This window comes from Argentina silus (assembly GCF_951799395.1).
Source record: "Argentina silus genome assembly, chromosome: 4".
Lineage (NCBI taxonomy): Eukaryota > Metazoa > Chordata > Actinopteri > Argentiniformes > Argentinidae > Argentina > Argentina silus.
The window spans coordinates 14,429,012-14,453,804 of record NC_139658.1 but is presented as its reverse complement, the minus strand read 5'-3'; the positions used below and the strand labels follow the sequence as shown (position 1 = coordinate 14,453,804).

The 24,793-nt window shown below is 39.5% G+C and overlaps 1 protein-coding gene across 1 annotated transcript; it reads right to left on the bottom strand.

The window, feature by feature from the left end:
• Nucleotides 1-484: 484 nt before the first annotated feature.
• stx18 (syntaxin 18) lies at nt 485-24,793 on the bottom strand. The gene is made up of 11 exons (XM_083668357.1): nt 24,603-24,793; nt 7,405-7,472; nt 5,861-5,976; nt 5,593-5,670; nt 5,269-5,335; nt 4,795-4,886; nt 4,238-4,329; nt 4,056-4,114; nt 3,432-3,501; nt 3,212-3,292; nt 485-2,996 (listed from the first exon to the last, which is right to left on the bottom strand). The coding sequence occupies exons 1-11, from the start codon at nt 24,753-24,755 to the stop codon at nt 2,901-2,903; spliced, it is 972 nt and encodes a 323-aa protein (XP_083524483.1). The 5' UTR covers nt 24,756-24,793; the 3' UTR covers nt 485-2,900.

Here is a 24,793-nt window from a genome sequence, read left to right as displayed (position 1 = left end):
AATGGAACCAAATGTCTATTAAAATGCCCACATTTCAACAGGTATTTTCATGAGTTGAATCTGAGATACAGAAATTTGATTCATGTTTTGGTTTGTAATGCATAATTGTGTCAGTAATGCTCTAGTCGTTTCACTGGCAAGAAAAATGAAATAATGGCTGTAAATGAGCCTTTTCCAGGCCCTGATCAAAGTCAGATAGAGAAGTGCTATAATCCTTTCTGTGAAATATAGGTTAATCCAAATGAACAGATTGGCAGAAACATACATCTATGAATGAAATCTCTAAAGCGCATTTCCTCATGCCCATTTTCAAATCATGCCATAGGCCCAGATGTCTATGTAATCCGGATCCTGTGGGCTTCACATCAGAGGGAATGACTCAAATTCAATCCATATAATATATCAGATAGTGAATGTGTGGATTTCATGCTGTAATATGGGAAAAATAAAGACAAGAGAGGTTAGTTTAATCCTTGAGCAGTGCTTCAATTTATTGGTGTTAGAACCAGATACTGTGTGAGCCGCGTGTACACAATTACACTGTAATTGGAGATGTCAAAACATAAATCCAATTGATATCATCATACAAGTTATGGCTTTCATGCTCTATAACTCATAACCCTTTCTTCAAGCATATAAAACATCTATAAGATAATGTAAAAACGCATAGGGGACTGATAGTTATTTATGATGGGGAGTACATGGAAAAATTGGACCTTTAAAATCTGAAAATTGATGACCCTCCCCCAAGCAAAATATTTGTTCTCATAACCCTCCCCCTTACACTGATTAAAACATTAAGTAGATGTCAGAGTACATACAATCTCACTCCTAGGATGATACAAATCATTATAGTCGCAACAATACGCACACACAGAGAGATCAACACCGTCTCAATACCAGTGGCATGTAACAGGCGATCTAGGGATCTACCTATTCAAAAAGCAAAATGTATTCGATTTTTTTTTTTTTTTTTTTTTTTAAATCACTTTTCCACGTGTCAGGCCCGGTTTTGTCATATTAATTTGTAAAATCAGGAGGTGCGGGTACGCAAAGTGAGAGGGAGGGGTTGACCTGAGGGACTCAAAGGTCCCGGAATGCATAAGAAAAGTGTCCCTTTAAACAAAACGTGGACTAAAAACAAAATTGTGTTATCCCCAGTGGCGTCTTAAACCTAGGGTATTACAAAATCATTGGCGCAAAAATTCATAATCCTAATTTGGGCGGAGGGTCTGGCAGTCCTGTATCAGCAAAATGTGGTATGTATACGCATTTCATGCAATCCTATTAAACATTTTTAAGCAGTCGTTCGCTTGATACCGAAAAAACTCTATCCTTGCTATCCTGCGTAAATGTACTGCCATGTATGAAGGCGCATATTTCACTTGGAGAGAGTCAGTGTCGCGCACAAGATTCAAATTGAGCAAGTGTGTAATTGTTTCAATGTGCCTCATTGAGCAAGTACATAGGCACTGTTGCGCACATGAAATTAACGTTGTTAAATGTTGTTTCCCACGGTAGCCTACCTTTAGATTATTTAAGCTTTGGCTACACAGGATCCGAACCATTATTTGTGATTATAACATTGCAAACAATTATAATAACTTGTCATACCATGACAGCTCCCGGATCCACGCAAACAACTCCACCCTTTGATACGTCTGTACAGGCTGAGAAGTAAACCAATGGTGAGCTAGGAAAGCGCTGGGCTTTGGCGGAGAGCAAAGGGCACAAAGGGAGCATACACAGATATTGATGTTTCATAAATTGCATGACCCTCCCCTGACTGGAATTGGAAACGCATGACCCTCCACAAATCCCTCCATGTACACATCATCATAAATAATGATCAGTCCCTAACTTGTTATTATAACTATAGCTCCAGTCACATAAGTGATTCTCATCTCTTTACCCCTAAGTGTGGCAAAACATACAGTCCAATGAAATAAATACATACAAAAGACGACAAGGGTTTAAAAAAACCATTTTGTACATCAACACAGCTCAAGTCTACATAGTATCCTCAGATGTATTGAAGGCCACAATAGAGGTAAACCAGTTCAATTAAGCTCTATTGACGATAGCTTGGAAATCCTTTGAGAGAGACAGTAGAGAACAGATTCTGATGATGCAATTACAAGCATTTTTGTGGACAAAATCCATTTACTGGTCATCCATATATACACAGTACAAGTGGACAGAGCTTTTTATAGTCAGCCGATGGCATGCTTTGCTGATCAGGAAGTGTTTTCTAGTATGGAGTTATTACCCTAGAGAATTAATTGCATTTATGATAGCATGAGGGGCGCCATGTTGACTCAGTGAATTCACTCCCACCATGGCCAGGTTTGAGTCATTGTTATTCCAGGCTTATATGCACTATGCGCAATAGCCTGGGAATGAGGTTAGATTGTAAATGGCTTTCAGGGGCATGACGCCATCTACTGGTGCCAATAAATGACTGACCTGAGTAACTACGGCAGAGTTGATACTATGCAAGAGAACACTCTAGCACAGCAGGTGGCAGTGAATCACCAACATTTGATTTACAGCCACTCAAATCACAGAAGATGATTACATGGCGCTCCCCATAGAATCGCAGTTCATTAGGGGAGTGCGCCCTCTAGCTTAGAACTAATATGCATGGGTTTCACGTTTCTCGTCAAGTGTCTCAAGTCCAGTTTACATGTAGACAGAGGTTGCTCTTAAAGCACAGGTCCAAGTTAGGTAAGGGGAAGGGAAAGCTGATCCTAGAACCACACGTAAGGGAAGTCACTCCTTGGATAGCAATAGCAGGGTCTAACCACCTGTTCAACCAAATAGTTAAATGTCATAACTGCTTAGGGCCAAGGCCAGGCCCAGGGCAGGATGATGTCACTTCCTGTGATGCAGGTTTGGAGTTAGCTGTCGTACCAATCCAGGAAAAGCAAAGAGAAGGAACACATGACGAGGAAGAAGAGGATCCAGACTCTGAACCCTGCGTTGTTCTTGATAGCCTAGAAACAGGGTTAAAGGATATGTTTCAAGCACAATATCTTAGGGACGTCATTCAAAAACATAAATAGAGAACATGGGTGCGGTAGAGAGAGTCAAGCATGAGACATGTATTAATATTCAACACTCCCTATCGGTTCTAAAGTAAATGAAAAACAGAAATACTAAAGGGGTGTTTTTTTTTGGCATAACTCTTAGTGAGCTGGGAGCTCCTTACCTCTCTGATGTCTTCATTTCCTTCTTTGACATTCTCTGTAGCACCTACAACCAGTTGGTGAATACTGTCTATCTCAGTTTCCTGTGTGAAAGGGAAAGAGAGAGAGATTGAATCCCAACACATTAATAACCAACAATACAGTAACACACTGTTCAGCCTAGATGGACATGAGTCATATTTTCAGCAGATGTCATTCAGGGGATGGAAGGGATTCACTCACTTGTTGTAGAACCTTCTCTGCAAAGATCTCCTGGAGACGTGAGATCTCAACCACCTTCCCTTCGATCTGCCTAAAGGCAACAGGATAGAAATGGTTATGGACACAGAACCCTGCATGTTTTCTGTGAATAAATTGGGTATGGCTACATTTTGATCAGTGGCAAATAAACAAATCATTTACAAATCATAGATTTTTAAAATTATACTACTATGAGTGAATAATTATAGTATAATTATATTTTACACAGATGAGTGAATATGCCAAGATAGCACAGCTAGTAAGCCAACTTTAGTTTTTTCAGTGGGAAACAATAACATATGACAAACCACTTTCTTAGCCTTCCATTCGGTATGACTATTTTACTAAAATTGTATAATCTAGCACCATTTTCTATACTAGTATATATACATTTTTTGCTTTGGATAATCACTCAGGGGTAAGAGCACAGATGGAATACATAATGAACAAACTATTCAAACAAACAAGCATTTATTACTATCTGAGATAATTGTGTAATTCATTTATAGATGAGCTGTATTTCTACACATTTTTAACACTTCGGGCCAAATTAATGATGCTTTCATGTACAGATAAAATAAGTTCCATTAGCGTGTGGATGCTCACCTGACTTCATCCACTAGGTTGCTCATCTCGCTTACCAACCTCTGGTTTTCCTGTTCAAACTAGTGAGAAGAGAGAGGAAAAACTAGAGAATCGCTAACTCTCAAACAGCCCCCCCCCCCAACATTCACAATAACCCAATAATTTCTCATTTCTCAGAGATAGTTTAGTGATGGTCTGTATACCATTTGGATCTCCTCAGGCGAGAGCTCGTCCTCCGCCTTTCCCTCCTCCCACAGGTTGACACTGCTGACTGGGACCTCCGTCACACTCCTCTCTGGACGGACAACCAAGGGAACACACTCAGTCTCCGTACCTTGAGCCTCTAAACAAACCTCAGATCCCACCAATAAACTGATAGTTCACTCCAACATCAAAGTTTGTCATGTTTTCAGACCTCTACATCAGTGCATTGTTGAGATGTTCCATGTCATCTGCTCTGTAAATCTATAGGTACCATCTAAAACTGAAGGATAATGAAACATTCCCATTGATTTGGTATTGAAGTTTGGAGCTGGATTTACACAACAGATGGTTTTGGGACAGACCCATCTTGACGTTAGACCATTTTTTCTTTCTTTTAAAAAAAAAAAATCAACTACTGAAACAAAATGAGGTGTTGTGTGGTTATTATCAAGATAAATAGCATTCAAATGCATTCCAACACCACAGCAGCTCCTCAAAATAGATGTTGTTTCCCATGGTGTCTCTATGGAATTGTCTGTCTGTTTTCCTAACGTACCGGCGCTCTCCTCCTTGGCTGCTTTCTTCTCGGTGTGTTCCACCGGCAGGCTTCTCTCCACCTTACTGTGGTGTTCTGGCTCTAGTCTGGACCTGCAATAACATCACAGTAAAAGACAACAAGGTCAGCCTCATAAAGCAAAACAAATAAACTGTATTTGTTCTACAGTAAAAATGCTGTGAACATAGAAGTCCCATTAACATATGTAATCTAATACACGCAGTGAGCAACACATTTCAGTCCATAATGATACGGAACGCTTGAGTGTGCAGTGACACAGGCGCTGGACTAATGCCTGTCCCTTTGTAATTTCTCCATCCATCCAAAATGCTGTGGCCTGACCGAACAGTGTGAAAGGAGCACCCTCCCCTTGTCATGAGGTTGTTTATACAAATATTGCATGTGAGAACAAAGTTCTTCAGCAAAGACAAACATATATATATATATATATATATTTTTTTTTTTAAAACTCACAGCCTTTTCTTGTCCACCACTCTTTTCACTCGTATGGCCCTCTGCTCCGAATACAGCTTACACACTCCTGCAAATACCCACAAATGATCAAGACTTAGACCTACATCATTACGTATTAGAAAATCTCGTCAGAATACAGCATGTGGTCCTGGTCTATGTGGGCGTCAAATCTACGACCCTTTCATGCTCCAATCAACTGATGGCTGGTGGCTTTTTACCTCTTCAGGTAAAAACATAGTAAGGTCACACAAGCCAACAATGGTCACAAGTCACATGGTCAGGAAAAACACCTAGCCCTACATGTGATATATAAGAAGAACTCACCTCTCAAATACATCTCAATGAGGTCGAGGACCGCTCCCCTGTGCTCCTTTACCTGAGCTGATATCACCTGTTTCTCAGCTGTAGGAGGACACAACATCTAACATTATTGCGTATCATATGTCCGGTACACACAGACACAGTGGACTATAAGAACACAGTGCTGTTGCTGTACCCATACAAAGGACGAGGGAATACTGAGCATTGGCAATGAGTGTTAAGTGTGGTGAGGCAATGACATGGACACGCACGCATGCACGCGCACACACACCTTCAGTACGGAGCTGCCTGATTGCTTCGGAGCACGTTCGCATGAAGATCTGGGCATCCTGGTCGATCTGGTCTCGTTCATTGTCTGTCATACGGGTCAGGTCTGAAGAGATGAGACTGCAAACAGAGATGAAATACAGCGTGTTCTATATGAATTAACAGTCGAAACACACAGGGCCCCAATTCACTTGTGCAAATAGTGCTGAGAAGAGCAAAAAATACCTAACAACTAATATACTTTAGAGCATGATTTTTATTGTACCATGTCTTTAACAATGATAACGGTGACTATCCAACCAGTGTTTTGAAAAAGCAAATGCTAGTCGCAGTATTCAAAACTCCCATTGGATTATGTCATCGCGTCTGTTAGTTCAGAAATGAGACATCCCACACTGTGGTGTTCTTTTATTAGGACAATGTTTGGACCCTAACTAGGTATTCCCGTCTATCACAAATATTACGGTTGAGATGATCGACTTTTTGGCACATGCAAACGGGAGCCCATATAATGTACGCTACAGTGTAGTGCATCCATATAATTAGATCTACACTTTTATAAGTCCTTTTTTATTTTTTTTTGCAGTGGAATGGAAGCCTAAATGTCTCCCTCTGTTGTATTCCTGAGGTACTAAAACATGGTCTCCCCCTTGTCGACTGTGATAGTGACGGTGGTGGTTCTTCTATGATGAAAACACACATTGGCCCTTTTTCAGTGGTTGGAAACTACGGGGAGGAACCTAGACCTTCTTCTCCAATGCGTTTTGGATAGGAAGCGAGTGGAGGACAGAAGAGAGGACGCAAGGAAGCGAGTTTCTGACCATTGAGAAAGGGCCAGAGACCTGAGGAGTCTATCAAAACTAATTAATAGTCCTAACATTTACATTTTTTGTTGTCTTTATCAATTGCACTGCATACAATCACTGTCTCTGGTTATACTGTTAAACTTGTGACATTTAATTGAATTTAATTTGTGGTTATTGGCACGGCCTGTCAAAAACACCCCAAAACGTTGCTCATCTATTTTTTGTCCAAGCTGCACGCGCACAAACGCACGCACGCACGCACACGTAGCCTGAGGGGCCTTGAGCAGAGGAAGACCAGGATTAGTCCCAGGGCGTGATTTGCTCTTCACTTGGTTGCAGCTCAATTATTCCACACAATTAGACTGAGCCTCATAGAGACCACCCCGCTCACTGTTGACCTGGTGCCAGCAGCCTGTTGGGCCCACCCTCACCCCAACCACCCACCTCAATTAGAGCAGTCCAACCTTGAAGAGTCTCCAACACAGCCTGCAGTCACACTTCTCATTGACTCACTCAACATTGCATCAATGCTGGCCTCCCATGACCTTAATGAGTTCTAACAGACTGAAGTGTCTGAGCCATAGCCCCAGCCTAGCCACTAGCCATAGCCCCCGCCTAGCCACTTTTGAGTAGCCTATATCCCAGGGGCCTCTTGCCTCTCATCAGACATTTTGAGTGTATTAAATGTATTAAATCTGCCTTAGCCACGTCACCTCTAAATTTGGTATTCTGAAAGGCTTACCTTCCGGCGTTCACATAGTCTTTCCTGTGCTGCAGAAGAAAGTCTTTCAGCTTAGTGATGTTTGAGATCTGCCAAAATGAAAGAAAAAGAAAGATACATTATGGGAAAGGTCTCTCTCTTTTCCAGTGCGTTCATGCCTCTCTTTTGTAAGCTACATCTCAGTTTCTTTTCAAGATTCTGACCCTGCCAACGTGGTTTAAGAAAGTCTCTTTCAATGAAGTTTCTTCATTGAAACACCAGGAAACAGTTTTTTTTTCCTTTTCAAATATGTATTTAAAAAGCCAGAATAAACTTTATATTCATTGACATGACATGCCACCTTGTCCATCTATTTCTATTAATTTCAAATGTTGACCTATTACAATTAATTTACTAACAGGACATACCATAATCAAACTGGCAATTTCCGAGTCAAATAGCTCTAGCAAATAAAATTCAGAGGTTTTCTATAGCCCTCTGACAGAAAAATCTCAAAAAAGCCTGACATTTATAATCTGTCTACTATTTATAACAGATAAAATGTTCAGGAATATGTGTGCACAGGGAAACCAGAGGAAACTACATGCAATTCAATATTTGCTCCTGTAATTCGGTCAAACATTGAAAAAGTTTAAATTGCTTCCCTATCCACAGAGCGGTGTGAGAAGGATAGAAGGTAATGTGAGTACACACACAGCAGGCTCTGTTTAGGAAAAAAAAAAAGACAGGATCCAGACAGGCAATGGATTGAAAAATGACACAATGAGTTTGACTGTGACAGAGACCCAGGGCAAGCAGAATTATTTTGCTAAGGTAAATGTGCAGTCTTCGGTCCGGTCTTTTTCTTCAGCTGTAATTACCAAATTGCTGCAGTTGTTATGTACGACCTGGTCTCAGTCTCTAATAAGTGACTCTGAAAATATTGTCTCAGTCAAGGGAAGTTCTAATAAGCGAGGTGTACGAGACGGAATTAAGTGAAAGATGACTGTTTTTTCACAGACGAAAGGTCGAATGAAAAAATAAATAAATATGGCCCTACAATTAGCTTGAAACCTAACCTATCACCTCTCCTAGAAAACAAATAGATGTCCTGAGGTACGGCAGCGCTTCAGAGCGTAAGCTCACTAAGTGAGGGGCTGTGGTGGAGAGTCGACCCTTGTAATAATACAATTATCCGAGGTCAAACATTAATCGTCGTTCTGAGCACTTGCGCTTGTGAGGGCATTGAGAGAAGAGAAACATTCTCATGGTTTAAAGGCAGGAGAAAGATTGACTATGTTATCTGACGTCTCTGGATTCAAGACTAACGCCTAATCTGACATCCACTCTGGGCCACAAGCTGTACTACTGTTTCTTGATGCCCAGTCACTGATGTGAAAACATTGGTTGGACTACATGGGAGTTTTCTGCCATATATTGCATTGGCCTAAACCCATCTTATTCTTTCAGATCTACAAGGGGCTATCAAGAAGTGGCTACACAGTAACATGGTATATCACAGCAGTAGACAGGTATCACACCTGAATCAGTAGAATGTTTTCCCATTTGGGAATCGTACCTTCTGTACCGACAGTGCACGCTAATGAGGAAATAAACATGGATTATCAGAGAAGCCCTTGAAGCTCAATAGGCTTTTACAATATGAGATATGGTAAAGCGATTACAAACAATTAGTGATGTTTGTGATTTTACCACACTCTTTTACCATTACTCATCTGTTCTCGCAAGTAAGAGTTTTTCTTTACAGTGATGCGTTTGCCTTGAGTCAATAGAGAGATATTAACAGAAAATAACTGGAACACTTTAAAGGGGCCCTCTGTTGTTGGACTTTAAATTCAATTATATAATTCAATTAAATGAATGATGCATTGTAAACAAACACAGCATAGCTTCAAAACACGGTTAAAACTATAATTGTGATCTCATTGATGGTCAGTCATGGCATAAACCCATACAATGCTCATTACAACCCAGGACTATAAAGGTCATCAAAGTGTAATTTGAAAAAGGTTACAAAATAATAGCCGACTCATCATCTCTTCCCTGCTTTGCAACACATCTTGTTCACCAGCAGGCAGCACTAGGCCCACAGGACTGGAGTCAACAGACTCACAGGGAACAGAGAAGGGAAAATATGTCAAGACCGCTGCTTTGGGGGTTGAACTGTCTCCTGTGTGTATACATTTGGGCTCAGATTCCCACTGCAACCTCAAGGGTTTGCAGGGGGTCACCGGGATCAATTGCTCTTGTAACTTAAGACCCTAAAGAGCGAGTAATACCTAAACAATGAGGAAGGGGGTGGCCTTGTGCTTCCGGCTGGATGAGTGTGTGTGTGAGCATCAAAGTATACATCTGCATATGTGCATGTGGTGGTGTGTGTGTGTGTGTGTATGTGTGTGTGTGTGTGTGTGTGTGTAGCAAGGCGGGAGGAGACAGTCTGCCGGGCTACATCTAATCTCATCATCATCATCAAGGAGCCTCCAGCTTGTACGAAGCGCAAACAAATCATCAAGGGGGATTATTACAAAGAAGAAAAGAAAAAAGAGCTTAGCTAGCAGATTTTTAAAGGACTTCATTGGGTTTGCTAAAAATCAGGTAACAGAGAGAATCTGATCAATCTTATCTCGCCCTGCAGTCGTGAAGGTCTCCATGGTCTGTAGTCTGTCAGAATTGGCTTTTAGATTTGTGGGGTTACATAGAAGGAAGATATATCTAAATCTATCGTATATCTAAAAGATACATACTTGTTGAGGGGACTGAGACACATGATGTTATTACAGCGCTGATGTCTCCCTGTGTTTTCCTTCTCTTTTTGTATATTCGAATTGGGAGTTCTGGTCACCACAACAACAGTCAACAAACAACATTTACATCCAAACAAAGCTTGTTATGGGGCATTTTGATCAAATCCTGAGTCAGTCAAAATGTTGTGGGGGAATAATCGATGTTTGCTCCTCTTAAAAATATATCCTACAATATAGAGATGGTATTTCATACGCATATGCTTTTCTACTGTAAATGGGACATTAACCCATTGGAGTAGGAAATGTCTTCGATTTTCAGACACATTTTATAATGCTGGTAGTCATAATTGATGTATTCATGACTCCTTATGATATGATAACGAACATAAAATGATTGCATTGTTTACGAACAGCTTCCACTTGAAATGTCAAGTGCTGAGAATGATCAAGTTTTCGTATCATTTTCAAAATAACATTTCAGTTGTGTTCTCAAATCTGAAGCAGCACAGCATCTTAAGTAGCCTATTTGTATCATAACAAAAACATTGTCAATAACATGCTGTTAGCTGTTCAGATAAAGTTTAAAAATGAGCACAGCTAATTGTTTCATTTGTAAGTGTTGCAATAAATCATGGATTAAATTAAGTCAGTCAATAATGTTCATCTACAAATCACTATAAGAATATATATAAAACATGACCATGTTGTGTGAAAAACATGCCTGTCTGTTCAACATTGCTGTGCAAATTACTGTGATTTGTATTTGTAAACAATGATTAAAACAAATGTCACGACATGTGAATAAAAACGAAAGCATTAACAATCTTTCCAAAGTTATAAATAAAAGCATGCTTTGTGGAGGTATGCAACCATTTCAACACAACACTTTAGCGTTAGAACTCTCTAACCTGCATTTGCGGATCAAATGACATGTGGATCTGTTTTCATTTGTTTACAGAATATGGCATTAACATTCCGCGTTGGAGAAATGATTCACCAATGCATATCAGTTGACCATCTCCATTTAACTACAAAGTCTTTGCTCAACCCTGTCGTTGGTCCGTTGTCATGGTTACCCCACTGCAATCCACCAGTCGGAGAAAATGCAGTTAGTTCTAAAACACTTTTACATGATCACATTCAAAATGTACCTTCAGACATTTTCCTATGAAAAGTTCACTGTGAGGACTATTTGTATTGTACTGAATAAAGCTTTGCTTAGTGAAACATTTGTTTCATCATTTCTAGTGACAAGCTAGGCACTGCCATTTGCTAGCAATGGGAACTTACAATTTCGAATAAGAAACAAGCATCTTTGTGAAAATGCCAGGGTAGATTTACACTCGCTTTGATAACAATGTTTTGTAGATAAACAGATATTTAGGTTGTAATAGAGCAGGTAAAAGGAGCCTCATCAGCTTAATTTATGCAATACACCGTGTTGCATGACAAGGTAAATGGTGAGGGGTTTGTACCGTGGTCAAACGTTCTGGCCACAATACTATCCCAATGAGGACGAGTTGCGAAGTCAAGGAAAACAGCCGTTTCGGGACTTTGTAAACCATTCAAAATATCCCAAATAATGCTGAAGTGTACATTTACCTGTTCATTCATGTTATCATAACACTTACTGCAGAAAACTGTCGGTGTTTTCTTCATAGAAACAATAGCGTATAAGCAGTTAGCTGTTGCACAAGCATAAACGGTTGTGCTTTGCCAACAAGCAAATCAAAAGACGAAACTTAATAATAAACACATATTTATACCCCAGCAATTTGGTGATTTATTACATTTGGTCTAGAAATACGTTTTAAAAAGCACCGTAGCACGGCGCCAGTCAAGACATAACCGCTGTTAGAATTCTAGGCCCGTTTAAGAAGCGAAGTGTCCAGAGAAACATTCGTCACTCCCCTTATTCAACTCAATAGTCGCCGACCACACTTTCGTTTTTTTTTTGAACTATCACTCACATAAGAGCCAATCCCTGTTTTATGGTCACCCCGGTTGTTGGATTTTGATTGGGTTGGGATTAAGGGGTGAAAAAATGTAGGGCTTTTTTTGTTGCTACATATACAGTATATGATATAATAAGACGTGCGCCCTAGTAAACTATAAAGCCAGTCGAATCGGGAAGCTATTTCCGCGCGAGCACGAGCGCGAACGAGAGGGAGAGCTAGCCTGGCTGTCGAGCGGAGCGGAGTATTTTTGTACAACTGTCTGATGGCAAACTGCAATCATTCTGACTAAAAACAGCATCTAGCTTGCAACTTCTGTTCAATAGCAAGCTTGGATTGTCAGACATGTCGTGGATAAACTATGACAAAGGTTATTTTCTGAGCCATGAACAAGGCATGAATAAAGGCACACGAGACTGAGTAGCTGTATGTTTGTGCGCAGGCGTGAACCTGTGTTTAAAAGGAGAACAAACTACAGGAATTGTTTACATTATATAATATTACTATTTTTGCTGGGAAAGGTGGATAACAAGAGGACAACATGAGCTGCAGCAAAATGACAAAGGATGGTGGTAGTAGGCTATGGTGTTTGGAGAGTGTGATAGAACTAAGGGACTTATTTGTAGAGAAAACTGAAGTTGGATATAAACCTGTTGACCAATAAGGTTATGTTTGAAATGGATAGGTTTGCACTTGAGTCAAGTCAAGTCTATTGGTCATATGCACACAGTATACAGGTTTTAAACTGTACAATGAAACATTCAAGCTTCCTCTCAACAGTGCAGTAATAACACAAGTAAACATAACAATACACAATGAAGTAAGGTGCAATACAAGTACTCAGTCAATAGCAATAATTAAAGCATACGTATCTGGTAAGTGACAGGTATAGGTTAACAAAGGAGTCTCCAGGAGGAGAGAGACGAGCTGAACAGATAACTTTTCAACAATGTACTTGGACGCTGTTACAGAAGTTTACATGGATTTGGTGACTACCATGGGGGTTAGTTCAACCAAACAATCAGAGGTGGTCAACAGGTTGTTTTGGAGAAGCTTCAAGGGTCCAAGACGGAGTTTACCAAGTCAGACCGTTTGTAAATATATGGTCTTGGAGGCACAGCAGGTCTCATTACAGCATCTCCAGAATGCATTTCTTACTGCGAATGAATTAAGTAAATTAGTTAATTCATTCTTCCCGCTGGGACCATATATATTGAAATGTATGCACTCACTGCAATGTAAGTCGCTTTGGATAAATGTGCCAGCTAAATGGCATATATTATATTATTATTATATTATTCTTGAGTAGTAGTAGTGGTAATTTTTTTTCTTTTTTGTGGTTTACATTTCTACCAGACAGTTACGATACAGTTTCTACCTTCAGGCCATAAGACTTTTGAACAGCTAACCCAAGCTGCCCACCTGCTGCTCACCTACACCTAAGACAGTTTGCTCTCTGCACATCAACCACACACACACACTTACTACCATCACTGCTGCTATTTATTAATGTATTGTATTGCTCACTTTATTTGACATGAATGCCTATTACACTTATTGTCTTGTGCTATTATTGTATTTTTTATTCTTACGTCCTGACATTGCACTGTTGAGAGGAAGCCGGCAAAGTAAGCCTTTCATTGAACATTTTAAGGGAAACAGGGCTAATGAGACATTTTACAATGCAGCTGGTGTGTATTTCTTTTTTAAACAGGGACCTTTAACAGTTTATAGGCGAGTATAGGCCAGCAACAGGTTGGTTGAGGCAGTAAGGATGAGGATGAGGATCTGTGTGTCAGTTTATTGCAGGATGCAGAGCTCTGGGCCTGGTTGGTAAATTGGTGGTGGATCAGACATGTACATCTGTCATGCAAATCATTTTTGAAGTTGATATTTCAATATTACAAAATATCTTACTTATAGTTAATGTGCATGAACATTTCCTGTGGTCATGTCTGCTACTGTATCCCACTCCCGTCCATCGCGTGCCAAAATGATAGATTGATCAGGCGAAGCTGTGTCAATGTGCCCGCTGTCACTTCAGTCACTAATAAAAGGTGTCCAAGATATTCCCAATATTCATGCAGGATCGTACAGACACGTACCTCTGTCATGCAAATCATATTTGAAGTTGCGATCTGGACGCAAAAGCATTTCCTCTCTGCAACATCATTACTGATTCCCTCTCCCTACTATGTGCAGTAGGCTAGGTTATACACTCACTGGCCACTTTATTAGGTACACCTGTTCAACTGCTTGTTAACGCAAATATCTAATGGTGTGGGGGATATTTTCTTGGCACACTTTCGGCACCCTTAGTACCAATTGAGAATCGTTTAAACGCCACAGCCTACCTGAGTATTGTTGCTGACCATGTCCATCCCTTTATGACCACATCTTCTGATGGCTACTTCCAGCAAGATAACGGGCCATGTCACAAAGCTCACATCATCTCAAACTGGTTTCTTGAACATGACAATGAGTTCACTGTACTCCAATGGCCTCCACAGTCACCAGATCTCAATCCAATAGAGCACCTTTGGGATGTGGTGGAACGGGAGATTCGCATCATGGATATGCAGCCGACAAACCTGCAGCAATGATGCTATCATGTCAATATGGACCAAAATCTCTGAGGAATGTTTCAAGCACCTTGTTGAATCTATGCCACAAAGAATTAAGGCAGTTCTGAAGGCAAAAGGGGGTCCAACCTGGTACTAGCAAGGTGTACCTAATAAAGTGGCCGGTGAGTGTATATACTCACTGAACACTTTATTAGGAACACTATACTAATACTGGGTAGGGCCTCCCTTTGCTCTCAAAACAGCCTCAATTCTTTGTGGCATTGATTCCACAAGATGTTGGAAACATAACCCTAACCCTAAAAAAAATACAATACATAATAGTATATAGTGACATATTGAGATATAAGAGCCCATGACTAACTTAAAATGTCCATATTGGAACAAATGCTCTTGAAAGGAGACGATAACGCAGCTTGATAACTAGTATTAAAGTTTTCCATTCATTTCCACGAGACAACTTCACTCTCCGCCACTAGGTTGTAAGAAAAAAGCTTTTTGTCGCGGTTTAAAAACCGTGGTTAGCATTTCTGGGTACGTAAATGGAAGCGAATCAGACATGATATGGGCACCAATATTTGAAGTCTGTTAATTTTACTGTATATATATATTTTGATCTATATATTGTCGAAATAACTGAACAGTTGAATAACAAAAAACTTTGTTTTGAAAATGGCCAACTGACCCAGTGGCTGGGAAGAAAACAGGAAGCGTAGCATGAAATCAAAATCATTATTTTAACGATATAAACAGCGTTTTAGAGTGAGTTTGACATTTATATTTGTTTATTGATGCTAATGCTATAGTCAAATACCAAAATATACCATGGTTTTACAGTTTAAATGTTATTTCCCAGAAATCATCAAAACAGGTTTGACCTGGCTAGTGTTAGGGTCATCCTAAGGACTCCACTTGATCTACCTGTTGCATTGTATTTCATTCTGTGTTTATACTTTTCGCCAAACAACAACAATGAACAAAATTGATGTTGGGCAACAATAGAATGTTCTGATGTCTTTGCAACTTGTTGTTTCAAAAGACAGCCGCCCTCTTTCGTATAAAGTCAACGTGAAAGGACGTTTTGCAGAAACTAAGCTTTCCAGCCTACAGCTTCCGCCAAGACTTCATAGTTGAATAGAGATAGCCAACTGAGATTCATTTGTGAATCATTTCTCTATAAAACACACAGAATGTTCTGTAAAAAAATAAAAACAAATCCACAGACGTAATTTAGTTCTAAAGTGTTGTATTGAAATGACCTACACAAAGCATGCTTTTATTCATAACTTTGGAAAGATGTTTGTCACTGCTTTTGTTTTTATTCACACATCGTGACATTTGTTTGCACATGTGAGAGCATTCCTTCACACATTTTTAGCCATATTTACAATTAATTGTGCATTTATTAAAATAATGGTTTACAAACACAAATCAAGAGGTGTTTGTGCAGCATTTTAAGTTCTGCACATCATCCAGTTTGAAATTTCCCACTTTTTCTTTCAAACCAGCCAATCACTTGGGACTTGGAGAAAATATCCCAGCAAAAATAGTGCATTTGGATAAGAAAGGCTTTGAGTTTTAACTCTCTATTTAGGATTCCTATAAAGACAAACAACAATGTAATATTGAAATGCCACTGAGAAAGAAACAAACAAGAGTGATGGGAGTCCATACTTGAAGTAACCAGATTCTGGGACCATATTTCACTTTGAACCCCTCCATTTATTTCGGCTTTGTTCTGTGTATTTTATCTTGATGTTTAATGGCAAACACGACTAACAAGCCAGAACATCACTTTATTTTGGGGTATTTGGGTTACACTAATGTTTGGTTGCCTCGTATCTCAGCCATGAATTTGAATGAAACACTGAGAAGAAGCACTGTTTCTCTCTTCATCTGTTTTTGATACAACAATAGATAGAACAATGTAATTGTTACAATACCCATTGGCAATGTTAATGGATCATTCTCAATACGTTTGAGGAAAGTTATTTCACATGATTTTTAACAGTCATAGCATCCTTATGTTTGTCACAAAGATGGGTATATCACAGTCTTATCTCAGTCTTAATCCAGCTTGTCTAAAAAAACAACAACACACAGGTTCTGACAAAAGCATGCTCAAAGCACTGGAATTCCTGCTAAAGGCTTAGTCATGTTTGTTTGTGAGTGCATGTGAGAATCTGAATATTTACTAGTATTTGTATTGAGGAGATTTAAATTTAGATAAAAAGGCCTAAGCCTACAGCATACTTATTAATGTTGCTTGACTAATGAATTATCCTACCATTATTCATATGCATGAGCTTTTGTCAAGGTACACTTAATGAGAGCGCACAGCTACAGCAGTTATCAATCTGCACTACACATCTCTGAAACAGCGCTGTATTTTTGTTCCAATTAAACTGTTTAGTCTGCAGAGTATCTGGATTTCATCTCACTGCCCCTGAGTTTGACACGTGTATTTATTTCTTCATATTTTACACTTTATTCCATTTTAATTTTTGGGTTAGGGCAAAACAAGCCTCTTTCTTTGCATGACTGCGGGAGAAAACTAGATAAGATTGTATTTAGGCTCTGGTACTTGATGCCTAAAAATTCAATTTGCCTGGTCTCCATGGGAAAACAGTGATTTTGGAGATTAACCCAACTGGTAAAGACAGCGTTTAGCAGCACATTCAGCTCAGGTAAATCCCTTTAAATCACAACCTGATGGAGACAGAATAGTGTGTGTGCGTGTGTGATGTTAACTTTTTCATGCCTCGATATTCTGTCACTCGTGCGTGGTTGTAATTTTGGGTTAGGGTTAGGCTTCTGTTTGAGAGTGTCACCATAAATGTTCTGTGAAAATGCATGTTGGAAAGGGGAAGATCCATTTATGAATATTCAAAGAGACTACACACCAAATGATTGACACTAATTTACTATAAAAAGTGTGGAGGCTACATTATATTTCATTACCAAGAAACGTCATTTGGCCAACAATATTCAGTGATAACACAGTACGTTTAAAATGAAATTCATCAGTAAAAGCAGATTATGCTTATCTTAAAATAATCATATGGATTATTAATACACTATTTGTTGTTATAAAATTCTTAATTCCAGTTCTTGGAAATACATGACCTATTTTGCCCCCTCCTTATAGTTAGTTAACACCCCGCCCATAACTATAAAGAGGGGGCAAAATAGGCCATGTATTTCCAAGAACTGGAATTAAGAATTTTATAACAACAAATAGTGTATTAATAATCAATAACACCACTGACGGTTCCTTATAAGAACATTTGGGATACAGCCTAGGCTACATTATCTACCACAACAGATGATCACATCTGACTCATACCGAACATTAAACGATAGGAATGGTTTACATTAACATGTGTCCACATTCTCAAACAAAATGACGAGAGTGATGATGGAGCTTTTCACATAGACTAACTTGCCAAACATGAGTGCTGATCCAATAACAGATCCTTTCCATTTCCCCCATAATACCAGTACCAACATAGTGGCATGGAAAACATGAAGCTATGAATTACAACCTTTTATAAGAAAGCAGTCAATTCACAGTCTAGACACAAACCTCAAAAGTATTTACAGATGGAGGCAAATATATAGCGTGTGACAATGCAGCAATCGTGTGCACTTCATTCATGCCTCTGCAGAGCGTCACAGTGAATTGAGGCAAGCTAAAAACTGACCTTGTGCACACACTGACCTCGGTGGCTAGATGGCGCTAATAAGTTGCTGGAACTAATGTAATGATCGAGTTTGTAGGCCTCTCCCACAAACTTGACATTGAAATGTAAACATTCAGTTCCTATTTCGGCAGCCTGGGACATAAAAGAGAAGAAATCTTTCCTATTTTGGCAGTCCATATTTCTGTAATATTCTGTCCTATCTGATTTGTCCTCATGCTCACGTTCTGTCTGTCTGGGCTATCATTTGTCGGGGAAGATGCCAAGATTGGATTAGTTTTGCAAAAGTATACTATTATGTGTATTATTATTGTTTAATATAATAATAATAATAATAATAATAATAGTAATAATACCTAAAGTGTAGGCTATATACGTTTAAGCACTTTTCTAAGACCCAAAAACGCTTTACAAAAAAAGTGAACGATACAATCAAATTCTCATATGAGATTGCATCAATACTGTACGTGTGTGGTTTGCCTTATCAAGGGCTGGGGAATAATTTGTGAAATAGACAACAATTCACTTTCATTTTACAATTCGTCTTGAACTGTACCGACATTGTTTCTGGCAACACAGGGTTATACATTTGATCATTATGGCTATAATATTACACGTTTTCCACCCCAGAGACAGATTTTTATTCATTTAGGTACTGTAACTGCATGACAATCCATTACAGAACAATACAGATTTTTTTAAATATGCAATACAGATTTTTTAAAAATATAATATTTTATTTAATATTGATTTAATATGCATCAATCTATTATTTGGGCAAAGTCAAGGAATGGGGGAGTTGGCATAGGTAGGCTACCCATTTACGTACAAGTCCCTCTATCTTAGCTCACTCCTTAATATCTCCATGACCTATAGCAACCTGCACTCTGGTAGATATCACACTGGTTAGCCTTCCTTTGCCGTCACTCATTCCAGTTTTCTGTCGCCAACGTCTGCTTAAATAAAACAGTGAAATAAACAACTATCAACAAATCTAAACTTTTTGCATGTGCCTTTACAATTTCCGCCTAAGCTGCGTAGCCTAAAAGATTATTTGAAATGCATACAGACTTGTATTGGGTTGCATTTCATCTTTGCTCTGAGCGTTTTTTATCCTGGTCATACTAAGCTACCCTGCTGATGCTGATTAGGCAGGACTATTGACATTCAAACAAGACGACAACGAGAACTGTGTCCACGCACTGCTTGACACCTGTAAATCTAGTGAATAAACTCATGTCTACGACCCCACATCATATCGCTGCCCAGTGCCCAAAATACACCAGCTTTATCAAAAAAGAGAAACATCCTACTTTTCTTTTAGTATTGTGGATGAGAGGGATGTAAATGTTGAGGGTGGGCTCAAGGGGTTAGGGGTTCATTCATAAAATTCACCAACCAGTAGCCATCGACCCGGGAGGCTCAGACACACTGGCTCAAGTAATGTCGTTCGCAATCTAGCTCTTGGGAATCGAGTTGGAAATCTGAAGAGCCGTTCGTTTTTTTATGTTGTTTTTGACTGAAAAACACAAGACTGTAATTATTCTAATATGCATAGCCTAATTCCATGACACCTGCATCCAGAAGGCCTTCTTGCTTTTTTGTAGGACATCAGCCGAGTCCAATTAAAACAATTAATCTAATTTTAGAGTTCTTATAGTAGGCTATTGCAAAATAATGCTATTTTCATATCAACAAGAAGGTTATTAGATTCCACTGAACACATTTAAGATACAGATGTGCACAAGGACCAATCAGAAGTCAAGATGATGCTAACTGGGCTGATTTTAATGAGGAGCCGTTTGGGAGCCGAATGATCCGGCTCACTGAAAAGACTTGGAATGCCCATCACTACCACACAGAGGAAAAACTAGTTACATTTGTACTCTGTACTAATTAATCCTATATTCATTTTTCATTTAGTATTGTGGATGGTATTCTTTGAGAGTAATGTTCATAGTTATCAGGGAATGTGTTTTTATTGATCCCAAAGCTTAGATGAATGGTCATAGACGGCTGATTCCAGTGAGATAAGCTAAGACTCAAAGACGCTCCTTCGCCGGTGAACACAGGGATACAGAAATTGGCGCCCCCATGCCTGAAAGCATTTAATACTGTACATATCTTTCATTGACCACTTTACAAAATAAAATCAATGGAGAAAAGCATTGTTTCTGTTGAGTTACTCTTGTTATTCTAGTCATCCATCTTTATAAATGACGTCACATCCATAGTTGTAAACAAGTGCTTCACAATAAAGTCATATAGTAATGTAAATAGAGCATAATTAATTAATTAACATGTCACTAATAACAACCATGAAAATAATGGGGACTTATCACCATTTCTGATATTGCTTTTGTGTTCTGTGATCCTCACTTAATTCCCTCTTGGTTTTACCAACATAATAGAACCCACACAGACATTACATAAACCACACATTTTGTTTAACATGTTATTCTTCCTTTGACCTTCCTTGAACCTGAGTGCAGGTTGTTTCTTTCATAAATGAGCTCTTTCAACCCTGAAGAAGTTGTCAATATTGAGTTGAGCATGCCATTCCCAAACGTTACAGCAATGATATATGCCACTTATATGAAAGGGATTCATTTGTAGCCAACTATGAGACATGATAGAGTCAGGGTTAGCTTTCCGGCTAATCGAGTAGCGCTGCAGCACCGCGTACATCTGTCCGCGGGAATTTCCATCTATTTGGCGCCATCTGTATGGTCACCTGACTTTACGTCAAATTAGTCGTTCTTACTAGCTGCTGAGTCATTGAGTCAAAGTTTTCCAAAACATTACTAGTCTCTTGCCTAACTTCTCTTGTACAACACTTAGGTAACAGGTAACTGATATTGTTCACACCAGTCAAACGAGACAATCACGTGTGCTGAGGAGAAAGTGGTGAGTTAGTGCTTCTGCACTGAAGGCAGTTACTACCTGCAGGAAGGGAAGGCTCATCTGAAAAACGTCATGATGCAGGGGGTTGTTCGGCAGATCATTCTTAAAAAGGACAAGGGACTTCCTAGTTCCTGAAGGCAACTCACTGAGGATGCGTTTAGGCTACCACTGGCCAGAAAGGTGTCCACCCGGTCAAGAGTCAGAGCTGATGTTTTATAAACATCAGCTTTAGAGAGTTTCTCAGACTCTCTCAGTTCACTGCTATCTGATACACAAGGCTAAAATGCTTTGGTCCTTTGAATTTAAGTCAATGTTTTTAGATTATATACCAGATTATCATTTCCAATTCAAATTCACCGTTTGGGAGAACCCCCTGCCTTTCTCAAGTTTAGCCATCAGGCAGAACCTGGGCCTAGTTCTAAGTGCTGGCTGGTCGCCCGCTTTTCAGAGATTCAAAGAACACACTGTGAAAGCAGCCAATTTTGCAATACCTCAGCAGAAGGCTCCACGGGAATCCAAGCACTATTTTCTACACACAATTTAAACATTTCGGGCGACCTCCATTTTAAACGCGAGAAGGGCGGTCTGCTGTGGAGATGAGGTGAGCGGTGAAATTGAGATCACAGCGCCACAAACCAACCCCCGTGATGTAAAAGATTCCCCAACGGATCCCACCCTGGCCTGCACACACTAGCCTTCTTATTAGTCAATCCAGCCTTTTGGTTCAACTTCAAAAGAAGTGACGTTTCCATGAGGGGCAACGTTTTAAATGAAGAAAAAAAATAAAAAATACACATTGATGTATTTGTTAACTTTAACCATTTTTAAAATCTATTTTTGTATCAGAGTGTCACTGGAAACCGGGGGAGCTGTACATGTCTTGAAGGGTGCCCACATCTGTTTAGCATTAGGAGCCGGCCGTCAACATTGTTACTGGGGACCTAATTTAATATTTTCTCTGTTTTGATCTACCACCTTTAATCACTGGCTCTTGGGAGGATCGGCTTTCCTCAAGAAATTGTTAGAAAGCTGAAAGAAAATGTTATTGCAGCATGTGTATGGAATCATACATGCGAAGAAAGGGTTAGAACCCAAAAAATGTGGCCTATCTGAAGTTGTACAGAAAGAAGAACAAGGGGTAGAGGGAGGTTGGGGAGTGGGTGAAAACCACAACATAACTGTAAGCAGTCAGGACATTCCAAACTCACAATTTCAATTTCTCCAAACGTTGGTTCACCGAGATCATTTCAGATGATATCTGCAGTGCAGGGAAGACAGCGGGAGAGTGTGTGTGTGTGTGTGTGTGTGTGTGTTGAGGGGGGTAGTAGGGGGCTGGCACCACAGGCTAGGTTTGAGTTTCCTTGAATCAGCAACCCTGCTTTTATTAAACCATGATTTCCAATATCACTGCAACAGGGGTGCGCAAAGCATAACAAAAGCATAGTTGTGCGGAGCTGTGTGACTGGGCTGGTTTCTTCTGTGGGTAATGGGTGGGGGCATCAGGTACGAATAAAGAGCTGAAGCCCTTGGGGAAACCCAGAGTAGGCTAGTTCTTCAAATTGCCTTTGAAGGAAGGGGCTTGTATTCATGATATTCATGTCAGGCAAAGTGATCTCTGCGTATCGCGGTGGACACGTTGAATACGGAGCACTTATTCTATTTGCCAGTGGCTTGCAAGATCTCTCTTTTATTTCATCACCAATAATGTGGTTGCGATTATGTGGAATCTGACAGTTTGTGTGACCTCTTAGTGCTCCGAATAGAGAGTTGACTAGTCACAGATCTAGGATCCACTGAGCCTTTCTAAACCAACCCCGCTATATAAGCCAAAACTCAGCAACAGACATCTGCACTAGGCCTATTCATAGTATTCACAGGCCATATTTGCTGGCAACTAGTGTAGATTATCAATTGAGCGATTGAACCGTTTATGCACCTGTGAATTGTGGAACAAAACAAAAATATTTTTTATAGAGTCAATTGTTTTGACTTTCTAATGTTTTTGCTACTACTATGGTGCTAGTTGTGACATTGGTTAACTTGACCGTGAAGACGAAGATGAAGCCATTTGACATGTCATGCGATAGTATGAATAAGATGGGGGTTTCCTGAGACAGAGTATGAGGAAAATTAGAGCGATTACAACCAACTCTAAAAAAGCCCTTATACAAAGACATTGTTGAGAATATTTTTTAAGAAAAGCAAAAAATTACATTGTGGAGGTGCACATTTTCATCCCTCTCAATCTTCCCAAAAATTAGCAAATGGTAGGACCCGGCTTGAGACAGCACATGCGAGTCAAGCCAACCAAATGTGGCCACAAACCATGTGCTAGTGGACTCTCTTTGTGCTTAAACTTGTTTTTTTGTTAACAATTTCTACATGAGCCACATCCTTTTGATAAAGAAGATTTGGTCTTGTGGAGTGTCAACCTGCACTGCACCTTACTCTACTCCCACTGAGCGCAACACAGGCTCCTATGTACCCATGTACATCTAGAACTTTATTCAGGTCTAACGACAGCTGTTGGGGTTGAGGGTGCGTTCGCTGCTAGGCTGGGAAAAAGGTGAAGATGTCTGTGTGCCAAGAGAGAATAGGCCTACTCTACCATTACCACTCCAACACTACACTAGATTGTAGCCTAAATAGTTCGTAGCACGTTATACAATGTTTATTCATATGTTTAACAGAAATTATATAGTTATTTTAGTGTCCATTTGCGAGACAAGACGCTTTCTTTGTAAATACGTTTATTTCAGTCTATTTATGGGGAGCAATTAGATTAGAATTAGAAGATTAGAATCCACAATGTTTAATGTGGCTATCAATTCATTTATTTGCCCAGATGCAGAACTCACCTGAAGTGTTTCCAACTCTAGGCTGCTCAATAAAACAAATACTGTATTCTTTCCTAAGAAAGTAAGTCCTAACGATGTTACTGTTAGTAACAATGAAGAATAACATTTGAAATGTAAGTATGCAACATAATGTTTTTGTGCTACTTCAGGTGAACGTGTAGTTAAATATCTCAACATTAATAGACGATAAACATAGGCGTACACTGCACAACATTAAGTAAGTACAAGTTAAATACAACATTAAATAAGTACAAGCTATGACTTTTAAAAGTGGCATCGCAGTGACACGACGAAAACGTGAGTGGACATTTTCCGTTATTCGTTACTTGGTAGTTGCCTTGCTAACTACATAGAGATATTAGATAGTTAGTCCATTATACAGGTGTTTCATTTGAATCCAGCAATTTACTGGCCCAATGCAATGGGCTAGCTAGCTAGCTTTAGTTTGTATAAGGACACTGACAGTGACACTCACCACCTCTCTCGCCTTTGGAGAAAATCCATTCTTGGGTCTGCTCCCCCGGAAAATCTCGTCTTTCGTAGAATCAAACCCAACTCCTATAGCTTTGTTTCGGGTTTTAACAGTTTTGACACTGGCTTTGAACAGTAAAGTTATATCAACAGCCATGTTTGTGTTTAGCTCAATTAGCAAACGTGCCCTGCACT